Genomic DNA, 24,346 nt, shown 5'->3' with positions numbered 1-24,346 from the left:
CCCCAGTAAATCCGGGGAAAGCTTATTCCAAACGGCTTGTGTGGATGAAAATAGTGACAGGGTGCATTGCCTCCGCGGCCGGAACCATGGAAGATATACGACACCACCAATGAACTAAAGTGGCTGGCCGGCGTACCGGACAATAGCAGCAACACGAACCCGAGCTTGCTCAAATAACGTTGGGTCAATCACGAGCACGATTTTCTCAGCTATGGCTAAACAGAAATAGAATATGGAGTGAGCCACTTGCTTCGATTGAGCGGGTACCCAAGCCACTTCTAAGTATGCGTACAATATGTACTGTACCTTAGGCGAGGCTGTACTATGGCTGGAATTAGCCTCAGCGATCTCAAAGTGCCAGATAACAGTCCGCCAAGCGGGTCGTATTCGCCCGGATATTCATCGAGAAGATCCTTGTACACTGTGAGGGCCTAAGCTTCGTGACCAGCCGCCTCATACCAAGAAGCCAGATCCTGCTCCAAAAGCGATAAGCATCTCTTGCCTGAGGATCCCTCCGGCATCTTGTCGCTTTCAGCAGCAATTCTTTCAATTGTGGCCTCGAGAGCCTGAATAGCAGGTCTTTACAATTCTCGATCTATGCAATCGCTTAGCATCGTTCGTTGAATGGTTGTATGCTGTTTCTTAGACATGCCTTGGTAAACCACCCATACACGGAAGGGAAGTACCAGTGCATGAATTCCATAACATCAGTTGTCTTAAGCCAGACTTCCGCTATATGAATAGCTGTCTGCTCGATAATATCGGCGTCGGGCTCGAACTTATAGATCAGCCTCTGCACCCCACCTGGACTGGATACCCGTGAGATTCTTAGTGACAGCAAAGTCTTGTAGCCATCTCATGACAAGATCGGCGTATGTATCCTTGTAGAACCAGACCTGCCGTGATTTTCTCACGGACGAATAGCCAGTCAACCACCATCGCTTGTTAGTCTCTACATCATCAAACAGTGCCACTAGATAAGGTCCTATAGACATATTGTCCTGTGGGTATACTGATGAAAGGTCGCACTGCTCCAGGTGATCAGGAAAAAGCTCAACTACATAATCCAGCAGGAAGTCCATTTTGGGCCTGTCGAGCGAACAGATAGCCTCCAAGCAAGCCTTCAGGATTTTATAATGCGCACTTTTAATATCGACACGGACCTTGGGAGAGCTTCTGCTTAGCTTCGTCACAAAAAAGCCTTCAAAACCAGATCTGTGGAAAAGGCTAGCATCGCAGACGAACTCCAAGAATCGGCGCACAATTCGCACCTCGCTTTCGTTGACCGCCTCAACATCATTCCAAACCTTGGATTCCATGCCTGTACCACCTTGTACTGGTGCATCCAGGAAGTGTTTCACTGGGTCCGACGCCAACAGTACACGGGACTTGAGGTCGAACTCCTTGCTTGCGCCATTCAATCTGCCTTCGACCCGAAGAAGAGACGAATACTGGTCGATAATCACCTTTGATAGTGGTCTCAGCGATTGTTCACGGCATCTGAGAGACAGAACGCTTTCAAGCTCCCCAAGAGTAAGCGGCCTCGCAGCGAACATGGCCCAGGTGAGAAGTTCATTAACTTCGGCGATATCCTCCTTGCCAAGGGTTGCATTCAGCGGTCTATCTTCCTCATAATGTCCTCGCGACTGTGTCTCGAGCGAGCCGAAATGTCTCGAATCTCGCCGGGACGTTGTTTAGTGCTGATTTCGTCTAACAACAAGCCAGCGCTGACGAAGTCACCTTGGGTCTCTCGCAGTAAGGTTTCCAAGGTCTCGTGGCGCATTGAGGCGACTTGTTCCGACGAACCACCGAAAATATCCAGCCGGTCCATCCGACTTTCAATGAACTTCTTCATGTCGTTGGCGTTCTTTGTTGTCAAATCAATGACCGATATCTTCGCCCCGAGATGGTTTCTGACCCAACTCATGGTCTCTTCCTGACCCGTCAGGAGGATATGGAGCTGAAACTTTCCCCAGTTCGCAGACGCAGTGTGTCTTGGCCAAAAGGGCAAGTAGTTCCCCCACATCCCCTTTGTCTAACTGTTCGAGCCCATCCAACAAGTGGAGACGGACGAGTCGGTCGCATACCCCAGAGAGTTTCCAGGTTACTGGTGCTCGTCATGTCGATAGAGCTCAAAGCCTTGCGGTACACGGTGTCTGCGTTTGCAATTTGCCACGAAATAACCTTGAGAGCGCGGATCAGCGACCGCGTCTCTTTGTCATGACAAAGAAATGATGAGCAATTGAGATCGGTCTCAGTCTATCGTCACCATTCAAGTAGATCGTCCGAAGGTGATTAATGATGTGCGCCACAAGGAAGGACTTGCCACATCCTTCACTCCCAGTGATGCCGACTAGGGAAACGACTCTTGCTCGACACCTGTCCGGATGTGTAAATCGGATTGTCCAAAAGCCAGTCTCCGGTCCCCACCAGCCTCTCATTCAAAAGATTCCTCAGCGTGGCCTGATGAGCACGCCTGCCCTCACTAGGGTTGCCGAGAGCGATGTCGAGATCATGCAAGGTCTTGCCCTCCACAATAGCAGCATCCTTCTTTTGCTCTGAATCTAGGAGCCTGTCCACAGCGGTGCTTATCATCTTGGTCCCCTCTGAACTCTCTTTGATCCGCCACTCACTTGCTTTCTGCGATTAGAAGCCCAGGGTTGCGCGCATCTGGGATTCGCGCTCGCCGAGGGTCGCCAGCCGAGCCAACTGCGCGCTGACCCCTTCATCGCCACTGAAGGCAAAAGCCTTGAGGGCGATAAGAAGTTTATGGCCCTGCAGCACCTTGATTGACAGGGCGCAGATATCCACAAAGCACAGCAATTGCTCGTTGGGGATCTTCCGCAGGACGACATCCACCGCGTCGCTCTGTAGGCGCATGTAGATCTGCATGCGGTCCAGCAGGTCACAGATCTTCCGGAGCAGCTCAGCCAGGCTGCTAAAGACGCGCTTGTACATGGCCCCGGTATCAATCAGGTAGGCGATAGCGTTGTTGAAACAGAGACTACTGGGCGCGAACACCTGTGCCAGGAAGAAGAAGAAAAGAGCACCTTAACACATTGTGTGAACCATTCGGCGCTGGGGCGTCGGCGACGTACCATGCTCGCGCCCTGCGCAACAATACCGTCCATAACCTTCACGAACGCCAGCGTCTTGTCGATCACAGCCTTCCCTTGTTTGTATTTGGCGCTCCTTTCGAGGTCCTCTGCTTCCCGGGCCCGGATCCTGCTCGAGGACCTCCTCGATAGTGTACTTGGGCGCGGTCGTCAGGTCCGCCTTGATGGTCTGCGCGAACGAGCGGCACACGTGCTCCCACGCCTCCTGGAGGTTGTACTCGTCTCTGAGTTCGGAGGTTGCGGTCATGGTGGCTCGTAAGGTTCTCCAGTCGGGAGGATTCGACGGTGAATGTTCGGCGCGGGATTGATCACGCAGGTGGGAAAAGGTTCATTGCGAATGATCTTGTCGAGGGAGGAAGTCTGATGCTGAATTCATTCATCATCCGAGGCGTTTGTATCTATTGCGCGCCTTCGCCTCCGGCCTTCCCTCCAGCTGAAACGGATGCGCGTTCTTGCCAGAAGCGTCATCCTAAGAAGGCGTCTCATTGAGGGGTTCAGCTTGCTGCTGCAAGTGCTATCGAGCTGGAAATGCTCATTTGACGCCACAGAATAAATGAAGAAGTAAGCATTAGCCAAGAAGGAAATCGGTAGCGACGGGAGTGGATTCAGATTAAGTGGGACTCATAGTTGGTGCGGAGAGACTCAACAGGGAGCTGAGAATGTAGGTATCAATCAACCCACGGAGAAGAGGAGGAGGAGGAGGAGGAGGAGGAGGAGGAGGAGGAGGAGGATCATAACGAGATGACGGTGATGTTGACTGAGAGAGAATCCGAGTCCCGCGCATGCCAACGTTTCCAAAAATGGCAGGCGCCGGTCACCGGTCGCCTTCACCGCCCGTACTTGGCCACGGCAGTACGTTGTGGGCCTTAGGCAAAACATCTTCAGTTCTGCAGAGTTATAGATAGACCGTTTCTAATTCAATGCTGATCGTACGAGGTATAACAATACGAGATATAACTGAGGCTTCCATGGATGAGTGAGCATATATGCCAAAGAAGTAGTGGTTAAGGTGTGCTGCGGTCCGGACTACTCATTGTGGTGATACTTATATAGATGTGGACTGAGATGTATCATTTTGGACTTGTAGATACAACTCTTGGAGCACCTCTCCAAGCGCCTCCTAAGTATCGTTCTAGCAGAATAAAGCAAGGCAAACAGCAAAGATTTCTGTTCCTCTCAGGGCTTGCTGGAGTGTTTCAAGGGCATGTGTGAGCGATTCTTCGAACAAGCATTTACATCTTGGCTCAGACCTACAACTTGAGGCCCTCCTCTCTCCCATCCTCTGCTAGATGACTAGGCGCACAGTTACCCAGATTTAGGGGACCCTCTTGAGTTGTAAGATTCGCCGAGTTAATGGACTAAACCGAGCCAGTAATACAGCCCATGAGGCATTCGTCAACCTGATCAGGCCATTACATAACAACCAACCGCTTCGCTCTTTATCCCGAAGTCCTGGCTTCTGTGAAGCAGAAGACTATGGCCAGTCCCGAGTTCTTTCCTCAACAAATCCAGATCTCGTATCGCATGTATCCTGCGCATGCAGAGTAAAGCCCTGAGCCCGGAAAAGGTTTCCAGGGTGGAAGTCAAAGCCAATGACCCAGCAGCGGGAGACATATTTACCTCTAGGTGGGTCTGAAGTTATCATCATCTGCGAGAGCATCGGCAACTGAACTGCCGCACGTACTCCATATAACTGTGGAAATATTGGAGCAAAGGTCAAAGGTCCACTACACCTTCGTCACCAAAGGACCCAAAGCAATGAACTGACATCATCCGGAGCAACATCCATGACACCTGGCCGTGCTGACAACCACGCTTCCCGCAGTGGTCAGAACTGGTCGGCAGTCGGCACGCATGGGCACCATTCCGTCACCGGAAATCAACATCCACACATGTTCCTAAGTGAGCTATGTCGTTAAGTGTGGGAGACTCTATTGTTTGTTCTTCGCCAATCACCCCCTTCTAAGCGAGCCCGCAGCTCGGAAATATCTGCCGGAAACTCCACTTCTTCCAGGTGGATGAGATTGGAGTTTGAACTGTTGGGGAGGGAGGGCCCGCTTGGGAGGTCTCAACTTGGTGTGGGGCGGGGGGTTTGCGATCTCGCGGACCATCAATGGAGTGAGATATGTCGTTTTTGCGGGCTTGTCACAATCAGTCGGGTGACCTTTGATGGGAATGAGGTTTCCAGACTGAAGAGAATCACCCGGGTGTGCTTGCCTTGAGTAACCCAACGGTAATCTCGGCTGAGTCACAGCAGGCTGACCTCATCTGGTGACATTCTCGAGGGGGGGGGGGGGGGGGGGGAAAGTTCGGAGCCAAGTCCAAGTTTGGGGCTAGTCGAGAGACCCTACTCTGTACAGTCTACAGTAGTTTACTGATAGTCCACTTGTAGTTCCAAATTTCTGCAGCACACCTATCAACACGCCTATCAGCATTGCCGGAGTTCCCCCATGTTCGGCCGGTTGCTGAAGCGGTGGACTGTAGACCACCGGATGGAATCTCTGTAGCACTGCAACACCAGATTCCCAGCTGACTCAATCAGAGTTGCGTGTAGCAGAGCATGGCGACCGACCCAGATAAATGTGTCCAGCCTGCCCCTCGACCAGAACATCGGAAGTAAACAACCCGCCTCCGAGGTCGGGGTCAGTATTCTGTTGCAGCCTCCCGCCAACAGCAACCCATCAACCGGGATAAAGTACGGTCGGTACTCGGTAGACTCCCCCATCGATTGATCTGATTGTGATGCATGTGCTACCACCATGCAGCTTCCGATGCGAATGACCTTGTTTTGCGGCCAGCAACAAGTCCCCGGCCATCCCTGGAATCCGGATTTGGGTGCGCGTACCTAGAACCTTGAACCCTGGTAGCCGCTCTGCACCACAGGTTACTCGGGGAGAAGTACCCCGTAATCAGCATAAGTACTGATCCTAAACCCCGGGCGATGAACCAGTCGCAAAGTCAGGTTAAAAGCAAAGCTGTGATACATAGAACCCCCGGGGATTCCTCCTCCTCTTCCCCCTTCAAAGCTAATCTCGATCGGATGTAAGTAAGACGAGGCATCCAGGGTATTTTTGGGGGGGTGTGCCGGAGATCTGCAAATCAGAGGCGCGGAAGGGATAATTCATCACCTCCCAAGCCATCAAGTCCGATCGCGGAAACTGCCAAGGCCCACACCTACTTGCACCCACTGCCAAGCTGGAAAAATTGCATGCAACCCCGACCCGGATATCGAATCCGTGATTTACCGGTCTCTGATTGTGGGAGATGACACCGCCAAAAAAAAAAAAAAAAAAAACGCCTCCACTGGCTAGTCTCGCCAAAAATACGAATCGTGCATGTCTCGCTTGAGTAGTAGTGAGAAAGAGTAGGCTACAGACCGGCGGGGTAAGAGGACTGAGAGCACAGGCGCAAAGGCAGCACGAAAGGAAAAAGAAAAGAAAAGAAAAGAAAAATAATTGCTCACATGCCCCTGGATGTGTTCAACTTTTCGAGAACTATGGAAAGAAGTGGAACCTATCGACTCGAGGTCCAGGAAGATAGTCCCGAGGGCCAACGGGTCAATTTACGTTTGCACTGCTACCCTACCCTACGTCACTGGGAGTGCTAGGGGGGGAGGTGTTTTCCCGGTAGCGAGCATTCTAGTTGGTTTCTATCGGCTTTATTCGGCTCAACCCGAAGGGAGGAGGTTTTGCTAGTCGGGTCCTACTTAACCACCATCTTCACTCCCTTCATAGCACTGCAGAAGAGAATCAAAAACCTGGAATTGGAAACAATCTTAATTCCTGGTAATCCGGTTAGATGGGTGAGCTGAGCTTGGTCAGATGTACAGGTCCCAAAACCACAAACAAAGGAAAAGCCAAGTCAAGCTGGTGGAAAATGCACCGACCGAGGGTCGAGGCCCTGGGAGCCCCAAGCGGCCGGCAAACCTACTTTGCCTTGCCTTGAGCAGCCAAACAACTAGACTAGGGGGGGTAAAGTGGGGTGGAGACAGTGGAATGCAAGTGAGTGGACTCGAGTGTCCTGTCTATCCAAACCTGTTTGGTGGTTGGCTGCAAGGGAGCCCTAACCCACTACGTCACCATCGTTCACTTCCTTCTCAGCCCAGAAGGTAAAGGAATGAAGGGCTTGGCTGCTGCTGCTACTGCTACTGCCACTGCTACTGCTACCGCTACTGCTACCGCTACTACTGCGGCTGCTGCTGGCAAAGTACGGAAATAATCATTTGATGAGTTCCCGTTCTGCTCTCAGCCTATTCTACAAAAGTCGACCATAGTGCCCACCCTCTGCTGTTGGTGGGCTTTCCCCTATCTACCTGACTCTTAACTTTCAACCGGTTTACCTCATAATTTCCCACCCCCTCCGCCTACCTACACATCTGCTACACGATCGATCTCCCCCCGATCGGCCGTGATGGAAATCTCTCGAGTCCTGAATTACATTGACGAAGCGCCCAAATGGGTGGGAATGGGGGGCACAGACGACACCAGACAACTCCCAAGACAACAACAACAACAACAACCACAACCACAATCAGAGCCCCGGCCATCACCTGAACTACAAAGCCAATCGTCCGAAGAATCCTCCCCTCATCCCCTCCCCCTCCCCCTTCCCTTCCCCCGATCGGCCATCACCACCACAACCACCTCCACCTCCACCACCACCAACACGAACCCAACCTCACATACCATAATCCGCAACAAGAAACCCATTCCGCGACAGGCGGGACGCGGATACGCCCCGAAGAGCCGAGCCGCGCTGGCGTGCAACTCGTGTCGACAGGGGAAATTCAAGTGCACCGGCGAGAAGAACCAATGTCAGCGGTGTGCCATGCTGGGCAAACAATGCTGGTACCCGGCCCATAAGCGCGAGCGGATTCAGAGGTAGGGATGATCCCTTCCTTCTTGGACGGTCGGATATTTATTACCTACATGGACACCGCGGTTAATTCGGGCTGCGTTGACAGGGAGATGGATCAGCTGGTCACGGAGGCGAATGAGTATCGCTTGATGCTGGAGCTGCTGCTTTCACGGGTCAATAAAGAAGACGCGGAGGATATTTCGGCCCTACTGTTCAAGGTAACTACCGGTTACCTGCTTTTTTTCCTTTGTTGCTGGCGTGGACTAACATTGGAACTATGGTTGAAGTATGAAAAGTAGGGGTGATGGACGTGGACGTGACTTGCATTCCTCGGCACTAATTAGACGACTGGATCGGCGAATCTCCTGAAAGCTGGAGAAAACTTGGGCAAAATTCATCCCTATGGCCAGGGAGTTCAGTTTGTCCACAAATAGGACGGCACTATGCTCGCCCTGATATCCCACGCAAACCTCACACAATTGCTCTCTCGTCGTACGGCAGATTTTCGTGGCGCAGCCAGGGAAGAACATCCTGGCATGACGGATTCTAGACCTACTCGGCGGCCACTTTTCTTTCCTTTTCTTTTTCTTTTTTTGTTTCACGTTTGTATTCCAGATAGAGATACCCTTCCGATAAGGAACACACCAATCAGACCTGAACAAGTACAGTAGAGGATAGCAGAGAGTGAGTCGGTTAGTCTCTCCAATAACATCTACTTAAAATTCGACCGGAGAAAACCTAAAAGAAGCTTATTAGCCCATCCTCCGATCTCCACCTGCTGCAGAAACCCTGATTTCCGATCCCCTAGCAGATGGTGCCCCACGCTCGTCATCTGCCTGAGAGTAGATAAGCTCATTGCCAAGAGCACAGCTCGATGATCCGGGTCATCCTAAGCGAGGGCCGTGGAGTAGGTCTGGGGGCTGTGGAAACAGGCAGTCTGGGATAGTTGTATTGCACCAGAGTCATGATAAAGACTCCACATATTTTCTCCTTCCTGCAGGAATTGAACCTTGATACTTTACCGCAACAGCGTCAAACAGCATCTCCCGTAAATTCGAAACCTATTCACATCACATCTAGAGCATCCCCTCCCGGCAACCATTCACCATATCCATGAGCCTACAAAGTGTAGATAAAATCCGGCCTCTTATCCCCCAACACCTCCAGCTCTTCGCTCCCCAGCCCCTCCAACCGATGATCCCGCTCCCCGCGCAGCCGCCGTCGATTCTCCTTCCTCAACATGATATACTGCGTCACCGACCCGCCAAACAGGAACACCACCAGATACCCCAACACGACGCCATGCCCCGGATAGAAGCGCGGGGCGTCCTCGCTGCGGTAGATATTCGACGAGACAATGCCGTTCAGATTGCCCCAGCCGATCATGAGCCCGAGTGTGATGCCGCGTTTGTAGACTCCTATTGTGTATGATTTTCAGTTAGCTGATGGGTTGTCGTAGAGAGTGGCAGAGGGAAAGGGCTGGGGTTTTTTTTCATAGTGGATGTCGCTGTGGCTGGGGCTGTGGCACTCACCTTCAACATTATTGCTGACCCAGGAGATCGTATTGGCGATGCAGGGGTAGATGCCCATGGCGCCGAGGAAGACGCCTGCGTACTGGACCCCGGCGGTTTTCGAGCCCAGCAGCATGCAGAACCCGGCGATGCCGATCAGCGAGACGAAGATGTTGCATAGGCCGCGCTGGCGGGTGCGGTCGGCGAGGTAGCCGATGCTCACGGTCAGGATGGCGGCGCAGGCGTAGGGCGGGACGCTGAGGAGCTGCGCGCGGGTCGAGGAGTAGCCTGTCTCTTGTCAGTTCCCAACCGCTGGGGCCAGTGAGACTGGGGATGGAAGGTGGAAATACCCTATATAACACAGCGTTAGCATCACCATCCTCCCACCGCAGGAGGATGAACTCACCATTTGATTAATGATAGTCGGCACGAACAACGAAAACGCATACAACGCCCCGTCGGCGCCCATGTAGATCACGCTCCCGAACCACGTCTTCGAGTCCTTCACACTGGCCCAGATGTACGCCGTCTTGAACTCGTGCTCGCGCAGCCCACTCGCCTGCTTATCCGCGGCCAAGCGCTGCAGCACCCGCTTGCGCTCGTCCTCGCTCAGGAACGCCGCGCGGTCCGGAAAGTCGTACACGAGCCAGTATGAGAGCACCCCGATGACGACGGTCGCCAGCCCCTCCAGGATGAAGATCCACGCCCACCCTTGCTTGCCGCCCACGCCGTCCATCTTGGCGATCGCCGCCGCCAGCAGCCCGCCGAAGGAGCCGGCCAGCGCGGCGGCGGAGAAGAAGATCGCCATGCGGATGCCGAACTCGGAGCGTTTGTACCAGCACGACAGGTAGTAGCTGATGCCCGGAAAGAGGCCGGCTTCCGCGAGGCCCAGGAACCATCGCGCCGTGATCAGCCCGCCGTAGTTGTGCACCAGGCCCATGGTTGTCATGCAGATGCCCTGTTGGTTCGAGCATGCGTCAGTCACTGGTCGATTGTATTCGCATGCCTACCGTGGAAGGGTTGCTGATCTCACGGACCACCACGCTGACTCTCCGGAGACATACCCAAAGGACAATTATCGTCGGAATAAACAAGCTGGGGCGCGTCCGTTTCAGAAGGACATTGGTCAGGGGTTCGAAGACGGAATACGAGACGAAGAACACGGTCAGCGAGGCGTTGTACTGCGCATTACTCATGTTCAGCGCCTGCTGCAGCCCGTCAAGCTTGGCGTTGCCGATGTTGGTGCGGTCCAAGAACGAGGCCAGGTAGAGCAGTGACAGCCAGGGGATGAGGCGCAGGTCGAGCTTGCGGAGTAGACGGCGGTCCTGGAGGGAGGTGTGTCAATTGCACGTTCCTGACAGTAGACAGGCACGAGTACGTACGATATTGGCCTTCTCCGCCTCACTCAGAACAGCGTCTGGATCGTCGATCTGGTGCAGGTGCTCAGCGATGGGTTTGGAGATCTCCGCGTCGTGGAAACCAGGTGGTTTCTCGTCGGGAGCTGGAGGTTGGGCGCCCATTTCTTTAGTGTCCATTGGATTGAGATGGGGGGTTGTAGAGGAAGTGAGGTGGTTTGCGACACGAATACAAAAGAGACAGAGCAGGGAAATAAAGGAGGACAGCTGGACAAAACCCTGCCAGCGAAGTCGAGCTACCCCGTACGGTTGGGAACTGATGATCTCGGGGTAATACTGTGCGGGGGCTGAGTAATCCTTGCCAATGATCTACTGGTCCCTTGCGTCTTTTCTCTGTTCATGGGTCAGTCGGGGAGAATCATTGCTGCTTGCATTCACTACCGCCCAATAAACTTCTGCACCTCATTTTTCAGCCTCGCCATGCGGTGACAGATATGGCAGTGATTGGAATGCCATCCGGAAATGCTTCTTCTGCAGCTCTGCTGCTTCCTTCCATCTCCTTTCCTGTTCCCCGCCTCAACCATGGATACGCCGGCATTTCCCCTCTGCCCCTTTGACAGACACGAGGTTGTCGGCGACTTCCCCGCATTCTGAAAGCCGAACGGATCAGCATTTGCCGGTGCCAAGAGATAAGCAGCTTGGCGAGATCCCCCGCATTTCATCACTATGAAGCCATTTCTCAGTTGGCCTGTCTGTTGGGCATGCTGCTGACTCCAGTGATGAGTTTAGCCTAATGAGAAACTGTGGGAAATTAGAAGAGACGATGTTTGATCCCAACGTGCTGAGATTGCGACGGCCACTGCAGGTACCACAAAATGCAAGGTGCGTAGATTGTGTCAAGTCCCCGTGCTTGTTGGCAGTCCGTCAAGCTCAGTAAATCCAGTAACTTCATTCAATTTCAGACAGAGTCCTATGATGCCCTCGAGCGCTTTGATTGCCCAACACTTTGCCAGGGTGGGCACCTTTATGCCTGGGGCACCAAGGATTAAAGGGTCAAGCTTTAAGCTTATCAACACGTGATCGCCTACTATCCCCGGCGGCCAGTAGCTGCATTCACCTACACACCCTATTCAATAGTTATCGCGCTGCTGCCGGGGGGGGGAACCGAATTATAAACATGGCACATACGGCGCGCTACTCATGCTTGTTTACATCCGAAATGGGCGCGAGTCAACAAAGGATCATTCTCGCTCAGCGAAGACATCTCTCTTGATGCAGGAGCCAATCGACCACACTCCGATCACATACTTTTGGTAATCTCACTCATAACCATCCATAAACTAACTTCATGAACCCATTAAACAACATAGATCAAACACATCAAACCTAAAAAAAAAAAGAGCATTATTGACACCGCACAAATAAACCCGCATTCTAAACCACCTTCCTTTCAACTTCAACCGTCATTACCACAACAGAAAATAATTTTAACGAGCCTCCTCATCAACACTTCCCTTTGTCTCCCACTCCTGATGCGACTGACCCTCCCCCTTCCCCTGCAACTTGGCCGCAACCCCCCCATCCAACCGCGTATCCACCTCGCGGGAGAACAGCGACGCGACGATCGACAGCCCCCCGAACGCGATACTCACGCAGAAGACCGTGCGGAACGACATCGCATACGCCGTCTTCTCCGCATCCGCCACGGCGGCCAGGATTTTGGTCGTCATGCCAGGCACAGCCTCCAGGGCGGCGCTGGTGCCCGCGGCGACCGCCTCGAGGAGGTCGGTGAGCGAGGACGAGGGCAGGCCGGCCTTAGTGGCGGCGTGCGTCACGGTCGTGGGCAGGTTCGCGGTGATCCGGTTTTGGAGGATGGCGACGTAGATGGCCGCTTTGATGTGTTAGTTATGGGTCTAGTTTCGGAGGGTCATGGTAGGGTGCTTGGGGACAAGGGCAAGGGAACACTCACTGGCAATGGTGCCGAAGATCTGCTTGGCGGAGCCCAGGAAGCCGCTGGCGAGACCGATGTCCTCCGGTTTGCAGTACAGGGGGCACATGATCAGGGTGATCAGTTCGAGGTAGCCGACTGCGAAGCCGCCGATTGCGGTGAACTGGTGGTTCAGTGGGTTAGTGGGGTTGCTGTTTGTGGTAGAGGTGGGTGTTTGAGACCAGGGGAAAGGTACGAGACGAAGGAGGTACGTACTGCAATGCCATATGCCTGGTGGTGCTGGTTGATCGCCGCCAGGGCACCGGAGAACGCAGTGATGATCACGGTCGACGCAATGAGCTGGTACTTGGTGAAGCCGAGAGGCTTCATGAGAATACCGGCGGCAATTTCACCGACGATGACGCCGACTCCGGTGGTGATCTGCAGCGCTCATTAGCGATTGCACCAGCTAAGGTACGACGACACCGAACTTACGGAGAGCCAGCCGGCTTTGATGGTGTTGGTGGTGAAGAGGTAGAGGACGGCCTCGGGCCACAGGAGACTGTTTGCTTCGGTTAGGGCTGAAGGCACGACATGACCAGAACCGGGTGCTCGCGCGCTTACCTCATGGAAAAGTAGACCATGTTTCCGACCAGGGCAGAGCACACCGTCGCGGCGTAGCCGGGGTTGCGCAGCAGCGACATGGGGAGCAGGGGCTGCTCCAGGGGCGCGTAGATTTCTGCGGTCGCATCAGTACCTGCCTGCATGCGCGGGCTGCAGCACATGTACAGAACATACCATAGAGAACAAAGACGATGATCGACACGAAGCCGACCACCAGCACGGCAACGACGTGAGCAGAGGACCACGCATACGAGGTACCGCCCCAGGCTATCTACTCGTCAGCGGTGTCGAAGACAAGGAATCAGACAGCACATACAGAGACCCAACAGCACCAGAACAACACCAGCGGCGTAGAGCACGAACCCAATCCAGTCGAACTTCTGCAGACCGTCGAGGCGGCTCTGCCCACCGCGTTTCTGATCCCAACCAGGGGGGAAGTAGAAGAGCACCAGCAGGATGATCGACAGGCCGCAGGTGATCATGTTCAGGTAGTACGTCCATCGCCACGAGGCGGCGGTGTGGGCGACGAAGTCACTGGCAATGATGGATCCGAAGGCGGAAAAGGGGAGGGTGGTGATGAAGATGCTGGCGTTGACCGCAGGACGAGCGCGGTTCGGCACCAGCTCAGCGATCACAAAGGTGAAGGTCAACTGCACTGCAGCAGCCAGACCACACAGCACACTCCCGCCGATCACCGTCGGGACATTCTTTGCGGTCGCGCAGACAATCGCCCCGACAAGTCCCAGCAGCTGGCCGCCAATGAGGATGTACCGACGACCGAAGATATCGCCCAGACGGCCGACCAGCAGCAATCCGACCTAAACACACACATCAGTATGAAGGATGATGACCAGACAGAAGAAAGATCGACATACTCCGGAGATTAACGTAAAGACCGTTGAGATCAGGCTATAGTTGGGGTCCGGCCCTGTGCGCGCAAGGAGAGACGATCAGCGGATGCCACTCAGATCGGCCCCGTTCAGGGGGGCGATGAGGGACCTACCGAGATCTTGGTTGATCGCAGTCAAGCTGTTGACCTATCTGCGAGTCAGAACGCCAGAATCACATCACGCGCGAAGAGAAACGCACTGGCAAGACATATCCCAGGTACAGACTGATGGCCATCAAACATACGGCCACCACCGAGCCGATGAAGTTGGGACTGCGGTAGTATCCCGTCGGCAGCTGGTCCAGGTCGACACTCTTGGACTGGAAGGAGCCCTCGACGGGCTGGGGGGTCTTCTCGTCCGCCATGGTGCACCTCAAGATCAAAGGCTGGGATCCTTCAACAGAGGGGAAGTCGCAGGCACAGGGGTGTGAAGTGGATAAAACGGAAGAGATGTTCCTCAGCTGCAGGAAATGCAGATAGTTAAAGTAGGCCCAGCATGGCCATATGCAGGGCAGAGGCGACAGCCACGAGGCGAAAAGGCGCTAGAAAGTCATCAAACCGGACTGGAGTGTCAAACCATCTCATTTCCGTAGTCTAGATTACCACTACGACTGGAACTATGAGAGACTACTGGCACGCGAAACTGGTAGGCACGGCCAACGAGCCTTGTACGGCATACCAAGAGCCAACATGCAATGCCTAGTCTGGCCTGTGAGTAGACGATACGTACCTGGGTGGTGTGTGGGTGGGGACCTAGGATAAGAGGGGGGGAGGGGGCAATGGACCAGGTAGTCATGAAAAGAGAGGGGAAGAAGGCCGCCGCTTAGGGTTCACAAGTCGGCGACGGTCCTTGCGCGATATTGTGAAGGGCCCGCAGTAGTCGGTGGAGCCGGAGTCGGCGAATGACTTAACCCAACATCAGCCAATCCTATCGCCCCACGATCGATCTAGAGTGCTCTGTTTTGGATTTGTCGCATGCCATGGAGGGGAAATGAGCAAATAAGAATTCCAGCAGGAAAAACACAAAAGACATGAAAATTGTGAGCTGTTCCGCAGCTCGGAACGGCAATTTACAGAGATTCCACGTGTGGCTTGCTCGTTTGCAGAACCGACTGAGGCGAGGAACTGACTAGTAGGTAAGTACCGAGTTGAGGTTCTCGCACACCATAGTTAGGATGAATCCTTTTGTCATCGTCACTGGGCCGAAGGAAGGGCTGTCTTCGCCGAGATTGCGGTATAGCCCCGGAGAATAAGGGTAGTGGCAAAAGACCCTCCTTGTAATTCCGTCGACCCCTGGGCACAATAATTAAGATAGAAAGGCTAAGAAGGACGTCTTGAATACCTTGTTGCTGTTACTACATGCTTCATGTAGGACCTAAGCTTCGATCTTTTCGCGTCTGTTTCTGCTCGTTTCTTGCCCAGCACGACCGGTTGTCATGGAAGATTTGATCTTCAGAGAGCAGTCTTCGTCCGATTCTTCGGTGGACCTAAATGCCTCACGAGTCCCGTCGATTATCGTGTGCAACGCGGTGCTCATCGTGATCGCGAGCATTGGGGTGCTGGTGCGTGTATTCGTGCGGACCCAATATCTTTCCGGACTTGGGGCAGATGACTATCTGTGTATAGTGAGCTGGGTAAGTTCCCCGGCTCTTACGAGGGATCGGTGCTCTAGACTAACCCAGTGGTTCGTTGTCTAGGTGTTTACACTCGCGCTATGCATCCTTTGTATATTGAGTGAGACTTCCTCGATTCTGCCTGCCCACCATCTGGATGTGTATACTGATAATCGGGCTCTAGTGACCAACTATGGCTTTGGAAGACACATCGAGACGATCGACGACTATCACACCCTGGAGCTGTTCCTCAAGGTCTGAAGACACTGCACCTCGATACTTGCATACCATGCACTGACACGATCCTCAAACTTCAGCTCGACTTCGCCACCATGATTGCCTACCTTATCGCCCTGGGTACCGTCAAATGCTCCTTCTGTATCCTGTATCTCCAGATCTTTCCGGGCAAGACCTTCCGCATTATCTGTTGGTGCCTGGCCGCTCTGCTCGTGGCCGAAACAACCGAGGAGTGTCTGGTCGTGGTGTTCCAGTGCACGCCCATCCATAAAGCCTGGGATTCGCGGGGGGTGGTCAAGGGAAAATGCCTGTCATTGACGGCGTTCTACTACATCTCGTTCGGAATCCGACTGGCGACCGACCTAGCCATTTTCGCCCTGCCCATTCCCAAACTGGTGCGGCTGAATATGACCCGCGGTAAACGCGCGGGGTTGGTGTTCATGTTTGGGCTGGGAGTTCTGTGAGAAGCTCGTGTTCCCTGCCGCACTCTCAAAGCCTGCTAATCATAGCTGCAGGGTCTCCGTGACGAGTATTATCCGGGCAACTTATATCAGTAATTTCTCGCTGGACCACACGTGTAAGTGTGCCCCCCTGGGGTCATCCACTTTTGATTGACATGCATCTAACATACGAGGGTAGGGACTCTGGTGAACCCACTCAACTGGTCCAGTGTGGAGGTGGCGGTGGCCATCTTTATCGCGTGCATTCCTAGTTTCAAGAGTCTCATCTCCTTCCGATTCCCCGCCCTACAGCGTCTGCTCGGTCTCTCCAGCAAGGGTGATTCGACGGGTCGATCGCGCATATACGGCACCTCGGGTCGCCGCACCACGCATGGACGGTCGCTGGCGCATCAGAGCATCAAGCTGGACACGGTGACGGGCCAGAGCCGGGCAGATATTGAGGCCAGCTTGAATGGGTCGGAAGAGCGCATCTTCCCGGTACATGCAGGCATCCAGATCACGACACATGTCAGCGTCAATCAGAGTGATTGAGGTTCACTCCCCTACTTACCCCAGTACACAAACCAAAATACCATAATTTTCCTTTGTTCCCACCGTGTCTCTATCAGACCATTGTCTTTACGATAATAATGCCACGCCCGTCTTGCTAATGTGTCACGGAAGAGCGGCAGATCATTTACCCAACTCGGTTCTGGATCGGAAACATAGTATCGGAGAGGGGTTGGAGGCCGTCCGGGCTCTTTGCCCGTTCTGTTCGTCCCTATGGTCCAGATTAACTAATTAACTTCCTTAATTGTTGGTGGGGTGAGTTGCATCGTAGGGTTGGTTGAGTAGGGTAGTGGGTGAATGGGTGGATGGGTAAGCTAATCTAAGCTTATGCCAAGAGACGGCTGTGGGATGGCCCGTCTTTTGTTCATATCCTGTCTTTGATAGGTGGGAAGGATTAAAATGTGAGCTAATGGATTTGATCCTTCCGACCAAGCCCCTGATGTGGCCGGGTGTCTTCCCAGACGCGCAAGCCATTCGAGGGTTAACCCTGACGCTGTAGGCCAGGACACTAATCCTACCACTACCGCAAGGTCAGTGTCAGGCCTCTGCATGGTGATAACCTCGCATGAGGATATTCGGCATGGTTGGGCGTTCCAAACATACTGCATATTTTTTTCTTGTCGTCTGCTCACCAGAGGGGGGGTGGAAATCCGACACTAAGACTGCAGCGCAGCGCTAGTTCCAGCCGGAAGAAATAATGTCGGCGACTATAAAATGTGCGGCCATGGATAGGGTCGACGGCCCGCCGGGTGGAAATTAGCCCAAGGGCGGCGGCTCCACCCATCCCATCCCACCAACCCATCAAATTCCTTTTCACCCGCTCCATAATTGCAGGAGAGGACCATCAATGGTTTGATGCAGGTTGCCTCGTTGAGGGTGTGTCCCTTGACTCCCTTCAGCCCTTTTGTTCTGCGGATGAAGCACGTCTTGCCTCGGATACCCTCCGCGTTGGCAATTTACCGGCACACGCTAAGATGATTGGCTGTGCTGCGGTTCAGACTGTAATTTCTCTGCTGTATGTTTCAGACGCCTAGCACGTTATTGTCCTGGCTTGGCCAGGGTTACATTCGTGGCTGGCGAGACGCACCACCGCAATCTGTCGGCTGTCGTTCGGTGCTTTTCTCTAGCTTGACCGACCAGGGTATTATCTTCAGAAGTTCAGATACGCCGCGCTATCACTATAGTGGCCAAACACCCCTGTCTAGGAAAGCAATAAGATGCTTATTAAATGTAGACTACTGTGTAGGAGAGACAACTCCTTTATTTGTGCTGTTTATCCCCTCTGTCGGAATTGTGTGAAGAATCTTAAACCAAGTTCCAAGCCCAGCCGGGAAATCTTATCTTGCGCCACGGCCCAAGGGATGACACCCGGAACCCTAAACGCCTTAAGTCAACAACAATTACAACACAACTTCAACGACAACCCTTCGGCGGGTCAGACGAAAGACGAAAAACATTCTGAAATCCTTGAGTATGCCCACAGCGGCACTACCACATCGGACCCGAACTTTCGACCGATCGCGTTATCCACCTGTGACCCAACCCAGCCAGGTCGCTCTGTTCGGGGCATTTCTGGACTCATCCGCGGTAGACTAACGGCCGCCGTCCGCTGGTCTCCACTGAAAATCGTCTGACGCTAGTGGCTAGTGGTCAGTGGTATGTGGTCTGTGGCGGATATGGCCGAGCGGTGGTGGTTTCGTGTGGTCACTACGGAGTAGAGGTAGTCGGCTTTATCGCTGACGGGTTTACGACAGTCGATAGTCTCAATGAAGCACGGCAACTTGCATCTATCTAGCATTCGTTATCTGACTCGGACGAGCAGCGGAAGGAGAATGGGTCGGAATTAACCGGCGAATGTTCGAACCTCATGCAGAATTATGCCCACCGTTCCATGCATAGTGACGGGACAACGAGCACGGCAGACCCCTGAATGCCATGCGTGCCATGCATGAGCCGACTCCATAATGTAAGGACCACAGCAAGTTCTCGTCGCTGAGACTAGACTTTCCCCCTTCCCTCAAAACTTTTTCGTTCTTGCTAGTCCTCTCAACACTAAGCACGTAGTCCATCATCATGCAGGAACAGCACCAAGACACCAATCAGGGCCACCACGCGATCGTCTTCGGGTGTTCTGGCATCAATGGCTGGGCGCTGGTCAACCAGCTGCTCTCCGACTACCCAGCGCCCGGCACGTTCAGCAGGGTGACCGCCGTTGCGAACCGTGCGTTCAGTCCGGCAGACGCCCAATGGCCCTCCGATGATCGATTGCAGATTGTTTCGGGCGTGGACCTGCTAGCCGGCGACGATCAGGCGCTGGCCGCCACGTTGCGCGAGAAGATCCCTGCGGTTGAGACGATCAGCCATGTGTACTATGCGGGTGTGTATATCCCCTCCCCTACTACCCCGACTGTGGGTAGGAATGTTGTATCGTCCGCTAACATGACCTCTGTCCAACGCCAGCCTACCGCGCCAGCGACAACGCCGCCGAAGAATGCCGCCTGAACAAGGAGATGCTGCGCGCGGCCGTGCAAACCTTGGAGACGCTGTCTCCTAAGCTGTTCTTCGTGACGCTTATCACCGGTACCAAGGTACGCCATCACTCTCCATCCTCATTCAATGTCATCGTCCCTGATCCGAGCAGGCATACGGCGTCTACCTCCTGGACAAATTCCCCTTCCGCGGACAGACCCCGCTGAGCGAGGACCTGCCCCGCGTGCCTGCTGAATACGCCAAGGACCTGTTCTACTATCACGAAGTCGACCTCCTGCAGGAGCTTAGCGCAGGGAAGCAATGGTCGTGGTGCGAAGTGCGACCGGATGTGATTGTACGTGTCCCCTGTCACCACACATGAATCACCACACATGAACTTCTCATCCCTGCTCCCTCTCATCCCCAACAACTTCCCCCCCTCCAGAACCATTCAACTAACGCCCCCCGAAACAACAGGTCGGAGTCGCCCCCTTCGGCAACGCAAACTGCATGGCCCAAACAATGGGCATCTACCTCAGCTTGTACCGACACATCCACGGCTCCGGCGCCCAAATCCCCTTCCCGGGCAATGAAACAACCTGGTCTCTGACCTCCACCGACTCCAACCAAGACATCATCGCGCGCTTTTGCCTGCACGCCTCCCTGCAGCCAACCCACAAAGTGCACGGCAAGGCGTTCAACATCGCCGACAGCGCGCGGCCCGTCGCCTGGTCGGAGCGCTGGCCGGCGCTGGCGCGGTATTTTGGGTTGGAAGGCGTGGGGCCCGATCCCGCGGCGCTGCACCCCACGCAGTTCATGGAGAAGCATTGGGGCACGGTGCAGGCGCTGTGCCGGGAGAAGGGGCTGAATGAGGGGGTGATTGATCGGAGTATGCATAACACTGGGGCCCGGATGGGGAGTCTGCGGTTGATGGATTTCGATCGTGAGTTCGACTTGGCAAGGGCGCGGGGGATTGGGTTTGAGGAGGAGTTGGGGGTGGAGGAGTCGTGGCATCGGGCTTTTGAGAGGGTGGGGGGCATGGGGTTGCTGTTCTGATTTGCGTTCCTGGGCTGTATGTGAAGGGTTGGAGGGGGTGTGGTATATTCTGGAATGAGGAGGATTGCCCCAGTTGAGGAGGCTTGCTTTTTGAGAAATGGGTACTGATGTTATGTCGATATGATAATGGTCATATTCATAGATTTTGACTTTCCTTGTCACATTTTTGATAGTGGTGGGGACTGTTGAGTGTGAATCCACACTTGGTAAAGTATACCAGTCTTACATACTGTACTATTCGGTGATGTACAAAAGTCTCTGGGCCCTGTAACCAGAATACTGTGATATATAGCAGATTTGTTCCTGTATTGCTCCCTGTGACAGCATTTGGTACAATGGAGTGCCTGGAACTGATTAGTGGCTCCTCTCATATTGCATGCGTCTTCTGGGAATGTGCTAACATCAGTCCCCTTTCTACTAAGCATAGCTTTCAATTTGTGCCCTCTTTCATGCTGTCAGGATAGTGTGTAGTCACATATGATCTTGCCTCTGTGTAGGACAATGCCTGCGTCCCGCGAATGTGTATATATCTTGCGTAATCCAAGCACAAACAGCAGCATCTACAACTAATTATCCGCATATCATACAGCGAAAGAGCTTCTGAAGGGGTAAGCGATGAATATTCTTGATACTGAGTATAATCATGGAATCGATTTAAGGGACTGGATGTGCATTGCTTGTGCTGGCCACATCACGAGACTGGGTTCTATGACAGTAGTCCTCATGATAGAACGGAAACATCAGCCCCTGGGTATCAGATGCGAATCTATCTCAAGATACTGATCTAGTGGATTAAGCATATATCTCTCGAAGGAATTGTTCACTTCACCAAGAACCGAGCCTAAGTTACCCGGCGGAGGGGCCCCAGGTCTCACTTTCCAAGAAACAGCCCTGGTTCTCATGTCTTAAAGTCCTACTCATCAAGGACTAGACGGAGTGATAAGGATACTATTGATACTCGCGGGTGTTCGCCCGATCGGCGAGTCTCGATGTTTCCGGGCTTAACTCTTTCAAGGTGAAGCAATAAAGAGTTCGAGTAGAGGGTGTAGTCTATACACCACATCATATTGTCACAAACATCATCACTCACAATATAATCCAGTGCATCATGCCCCCCAAGCAGCTCACGCCTTCTCCCGCCTCTCAATCGTCAGCCACATATCCTCCCAATGGCCCACCCCACCCTGAATCACAAACTTGGCCGACGGCTTGTCTTTCACAACATGGGGAGTATAGTACCGGAAGAACTAGACACAAGTCAACACCAATCGGCCAACCCAACCACCCATCACCAGCTCAACCAAGAGCGTAGGATAACATACCTGCAAAGGCCCCTTGAACAGCTCCATCATAGCGATATCGCGTCCCAAACACACACGGGCCCCATACCCAAAGGTAAAAATATACTTATTCAACACCTTCACCTTCTCCGCATCCAGCCAGCGCTCCGGCTTGAAGTCCTCCGCATCCTCCCCAAACACCTTCTTATCGCGGTGCATGATCCACGGATTCCCCGAGATCTCCGTGCCCGCCGGCACAAACTTCCCGTACAGCTCGATGCCCGGCTCCGCCACATAGCGCGGGAAGATATTCGGCGCCGGGGGGTTCAACCGGATCGTCTCGCGGACACAGGCCACGTAGTAGGGGAGGTGGTCGAGGATATCAGCGTACTGCGGGGTCTGTCCGTCTGGGAACACGCCACGCGCGACCGCGGCATCAATCTCGGTCATCATGCGCGCGTACACGGCCTTGTGCGTGAGGAGGTTGTGCACCAGCGCCTGGAAGACCGTGCCCGTCGTGTCGGCCCCGGCGAGGAGCACCAGCAGGACTTCGGCTTTGATGTACTCCATGTCCAGCGGCTGGTTGTCCTCCGTGCGCGCCTCCAGGAAGGTCTGCAGCAGGTCGACCCGTCCGATGTCCTTCTTCTCCGATAGGTCGCGCAGTCGCTGTTCGATCAGCGTGTCGCGGAAGCGCATGAGCACACCGACCCCCGACGGGTCGGCGGGAGTTGCCACGAGGTACTTTTTCAGGAAGGTCGTTTTCACCCAGCTGGTGAAGGGGTGCAGGCGCGCGAGGAGACCGAAGGCCGGAAGCCCGTCGTGGAAGCCCTGGATCAGGCCGCCGACGTCGTGGGCTTGGGAGATAAAGCCGAAGGGGGCGCCGAAGCCGACTTCGCTGATGATGTCGTAGGCCATGTAGCTGCGTTGCGTCCAAGGGATGTCAGTGGAAAACTGGAGAGGTGAGGGATGACACAAGGCCGAGCTGAGGGCAACGTACACGGCCCACCAGGCAAAGTCAAAGGCGGTCCCCGTGCTGGAGAACTTCTCGTCCAGCTTGTCCAGCCACTCTTGCAGTCGGAGGTCGATCAACGGCTCCATCTTTTTCACGTTGCTGAAGCTGTACTATAGCGGGCGTCAGTCGTGATCCCCGCGGGCAAGTGGCAGGAAGCGTACCGGCCCGGCAATGTGTTTGCGGAACGAGGCGTGCGTCTTGTACGAGCGCATGTTGAAGAGCGACTCGGTTTCCCCGAAGGAGCCTGTGATGTAGTGGCCGGTCTTGTCGGCCTGGCGGTGGTAGATGTCCGGCAGCTTTGTCGGGTCGCTGACCAGCAGCAGTGTCGGGGTGATGCGGACAACGGGGCCTGAAAGAAACAGATGTCAGCGTTAGATGTGCTTGCTGCCTTGGTAACATCTCCCTCGATCGACGAAGTCGGGTCGGTACCATATTTCTTCGTCAACTCAGAGCAGGTCTGCAGCTCCGTTTCACGCAGATTGTGCCATGCGATCCAAAGACGAGTGACGCTGCCCCAGAAAGGCCCGGGAAACTTGGCGAGCGGATGGAAGAAGCGGTAGTAGATGATCTGGTAGACGAATTGCAGCACGATATAGGCAAGCAGACCCCCGGCCACCCGGGCCAGGGTGAGCTGCGACAAAACGTTCTCCAGGCCCATGACTGTCTGTTGAGTGAGGCAATTGAGTCGCAGGGGCCGGAGAGGTAGGCTCTTAAGAATGCGACCGTTGCCTGACCTCACACCGACCAAGCACTATCCTTTGTTCCTCCTGCTGATCGGTCGTCCAGTAAGGGGCCTCAACTAGAGATAGTCCGATGTGGGTAAGAGGGCAAATCATTGTCGTCTTGCATAAACAATTTGCATCTCATTGGCACGAGCTGGCGCAGTGGACAACGTGCAGTCCGGCCCTCGTGCCGACCACCGACTGAAGCCTCCAAGCGTCCCTTCAACCGCGCCACGGAGATTGTCAAGCCTGTTTCGGGGAGGACCTAGAATCAAATGGGCAGGCCATCCGGGCTGGAGCATCGTTGGCGCGGGGAGTGGGAGGGGAGAGGGGTTGGATAGCTTGAAATGGTGGGTGTCAATGGGCCCTGACAGGCTGACAGGCGGACAGGTGGACAGGGCGCACCGCAGCTCATATACGAAGCTTAGGGTTCAACGGCGCCCCGTGCCCCAGCGGATGCTACACCACCATGGCCCACAGAAGAGAACGACTTCACATCTTATTCAGCACCTTATGTGTATATGTAAATCTAACGGTCAACGGTTTGTGTTTGTTACTGACAGGTGTCAAAGCAACACAGTTGGCTCGAAGAACAGGCATCTTCCCTGTCGAGTCGGGGTGGGTGGAAGACATGCTCTGCTCTGCGGCAGCTGGTGGGTTGGAATCAT

General features: G+C 54.1%; 8 protein-coding genes across 8 annotated transcripts; 3 read left to right on the top strand and 5 right to left on the bottom strand.

Annotated features, from left to right (window-relative positions):
• Window positions 1-552: 552 nt before the first annotated feature.
• On the bottom strand, window positions 553-2,546 carry BO82DRAFT_387019 (uncharacterized protein; the record flags this gene model as incomplete). The annotated part of the gene is made up of 6 exons (XM_025638283.1): window positions 553-595; window positions 653-1,121; window positions 1,164-1,579; window positions 1,648-1,994; window positions 2,069-2,259; window positions 2,487-2,546. 5 exons carry the CDS (start codon window positions 2,544-2,546, stop codon window positions 780-782), a joined length of 1,356 nt encoding a protein of 451 aa, XP_025487109.1. The 3' UTR covers window positions 553-595; window positions 653-779.
• A 45-nt stretch (window positions 2,547-2,591) lies between these two features.
• BO82DRAFT_378488 (uncharacterized protein) lies at window positions 2,592-3,363 on the bottom strand (the record flags this gene model as incomplete). Its single annotated transcript, XM_025637632.1, has 4 exons — window positions 2,592-2,748; window positions 2,819-3,021; window positions 3,099-3,203; window positions 3,238-3,363. The coding sequence occupies 4 exons, from the start codon at window positions 3,361-3,363 to the stop codon at window positions 2,592-2,594; spliced, it is 591 nt and encodes a 196-aa protein (XP_025487108.1).
• Window positions 3,364-7,327: 3,964 nt separating this feature from the next.
• Window positions 7,328-8,370, top strand: BO82DRAFT_358755 (Zn(II)2Cys6 transcription factor domain-containing protein). Its single transcript, XM_025636381.1, has 3 exons — window positions 7,328-7,996; window positions 8,080-8,191; window positions 8,261-8,370. The coding sequence occupies exons 1-3, from the start codon at window positions 7,527-7,529 to the stop codon at window positions 8,270-8,272; spliced, it is 594 nt and encodes a 197-aa protein (XP_025487107.1). The 5' UTR covers window positions 7,328-7,526; the 3' UTR covers window positions 8,273-8,370.
• A 722-nt stretch (window positions 8,371-9,092) lies between these two features.
• Window positions 9,093-11,004, bottom strand: BO82DRAFT_378487 (MFS transporter; the record flags this gene model as incomplete). Its single annotated transcript, XM_025637631.1, has 5 exons — window positions 9,093-9,391; window positions 9,506-9,772; window positions 9,887-10,442; window positions 10,549-10,809; window positions 10,867-11,004. The coding sequence occupies 5 exons, from the start codon at window positions 11,002-11,004 to the stop codon at window positions 9,093-9,095; spliced, it is 1,521 nt and encodes a 506-aa protein (XP_025487106.1).
• A 1,322-nt stretch (window positions 11,005-12,326) lies between these two features.
• Window positions 12,327-14,774, bottom strand: BO82DRAFT_346184 (trichothecene efflux pump; the record flags this gene model as incomplete). The annotated part of the gene is made up of 10 exons (XM_025633745.1): window positions 14,480-14,774; window positions 14,394-14,427; window positions 14,266-14,318; window positions 13,707-14,208; window positions 13,565-13,657; window positions 13,391-13,505; window positions 13,262-13,328; window positions 13,043-13,207; window positions 12,809-12,950; window positions 12,327-12,730 (listed from the first exon to the last, which is right to left on the bottom strand). Exons 1-10 carry the CDS (start codon window positions 14,642-14,644, stop codon window positions 12,327-12,329), a joined length of 1,740 nt encoding a protein of 579 aa, XP_025487105.1. The 5' UTR covers window positions 14,645-14,774.
• A 941-nt stretch (window positions 14,775-15,715) lies between these two features.
• Window positions 15,716-17,121, top strand: BO82DRAFT_346181 (uncharacterized protein; the record flags this gene model as incomplete). The annotated part of the gene is made up of 6 exons (XM_025633744.1): window positions 15,716-15,913; window positions 15,977-16,013; window positions 16,077-16,147; window positions 16,210-16,589; window positions 16,645-16,706; window positions 16,769-17,121. 6 exons carry the CDS (start codon window positions 15,716-15,718, stop codon window positions 17,119-17,121), a joined length of 1,101 nt encoding a protein of 366 aa, XP_025487104.1.
• A 1,782-nt stretch (window positions 17,122-18,903) lies between these two features.
• On the top strand, window positions 18,904-20,664 carry BO82DRAFT_346177 (SDR family oxidoreductase; the record flags this gene model as incomplete). The annotated part of the gene is made up of 5 exons (XM_025633743.1): window positions 18,904-19,105; window positions 19,219-19,516; window positions 19,600-19,727; window positions 19,781-19,963; window positions 20,086-20,664. The coding sequence occupies exons 1-5, from the start codon at window positions 19,070-19,072 to the stop codon at window positions 20,662-20,664; spliced, it is 1,224 nt and encodes a 407-aa protein (XP_025487103.1). The 5' UTR covers window positions 18,904-19,069.
• A 953-nt stretch (window positions 20,665-21,617) lies between these two features.
• On the bottom strand, window positions 21,618-23,826 carry BO82DRAFT_193684 (cytochrome P450). The gene is made up of 5 exons (XM_025630537.1): window positions 23,386-23,826; window positions 23,118-23,305; window positions 22,942-23,066; window positions 21,987-22,863; window positions 21,618-21,911 (listed from the first exon to the last, which is right to left on the bottom strand). Exons 1-5 carry the CDS (start codon window positions 23,612-23,614, stop codon window positions 21,789-21,791), a joined length of 1,542 nt encoding a protein of 513 aa, XP_025487102.1. The 5' UTR covers window positions 23,615-23,826; the 3' UTR covers window positions 21,618-21,788.
• Window positions 23,827-24,346: the final 520 nt, after the last annotated feature.

This window comes from Aspergillus uvarum (assembly GCF_003184745.1).
Source record: "Aspergillus uvarum CBS 121591 unplaced genomic scaffold BO82scaffold_76, whole genome shotgun sequence".
NCBI lineage: Eukaryota > Fungi > Ascomycota > Eurotiomycetes > Eurotiales > Aspergillaceae > Aspergillus > Aspergillus uvarum.
Note: the sequence above shows the minus strand (reverse complement) of the source record. Positions and strands in the feature narration are given on the sequence as shown.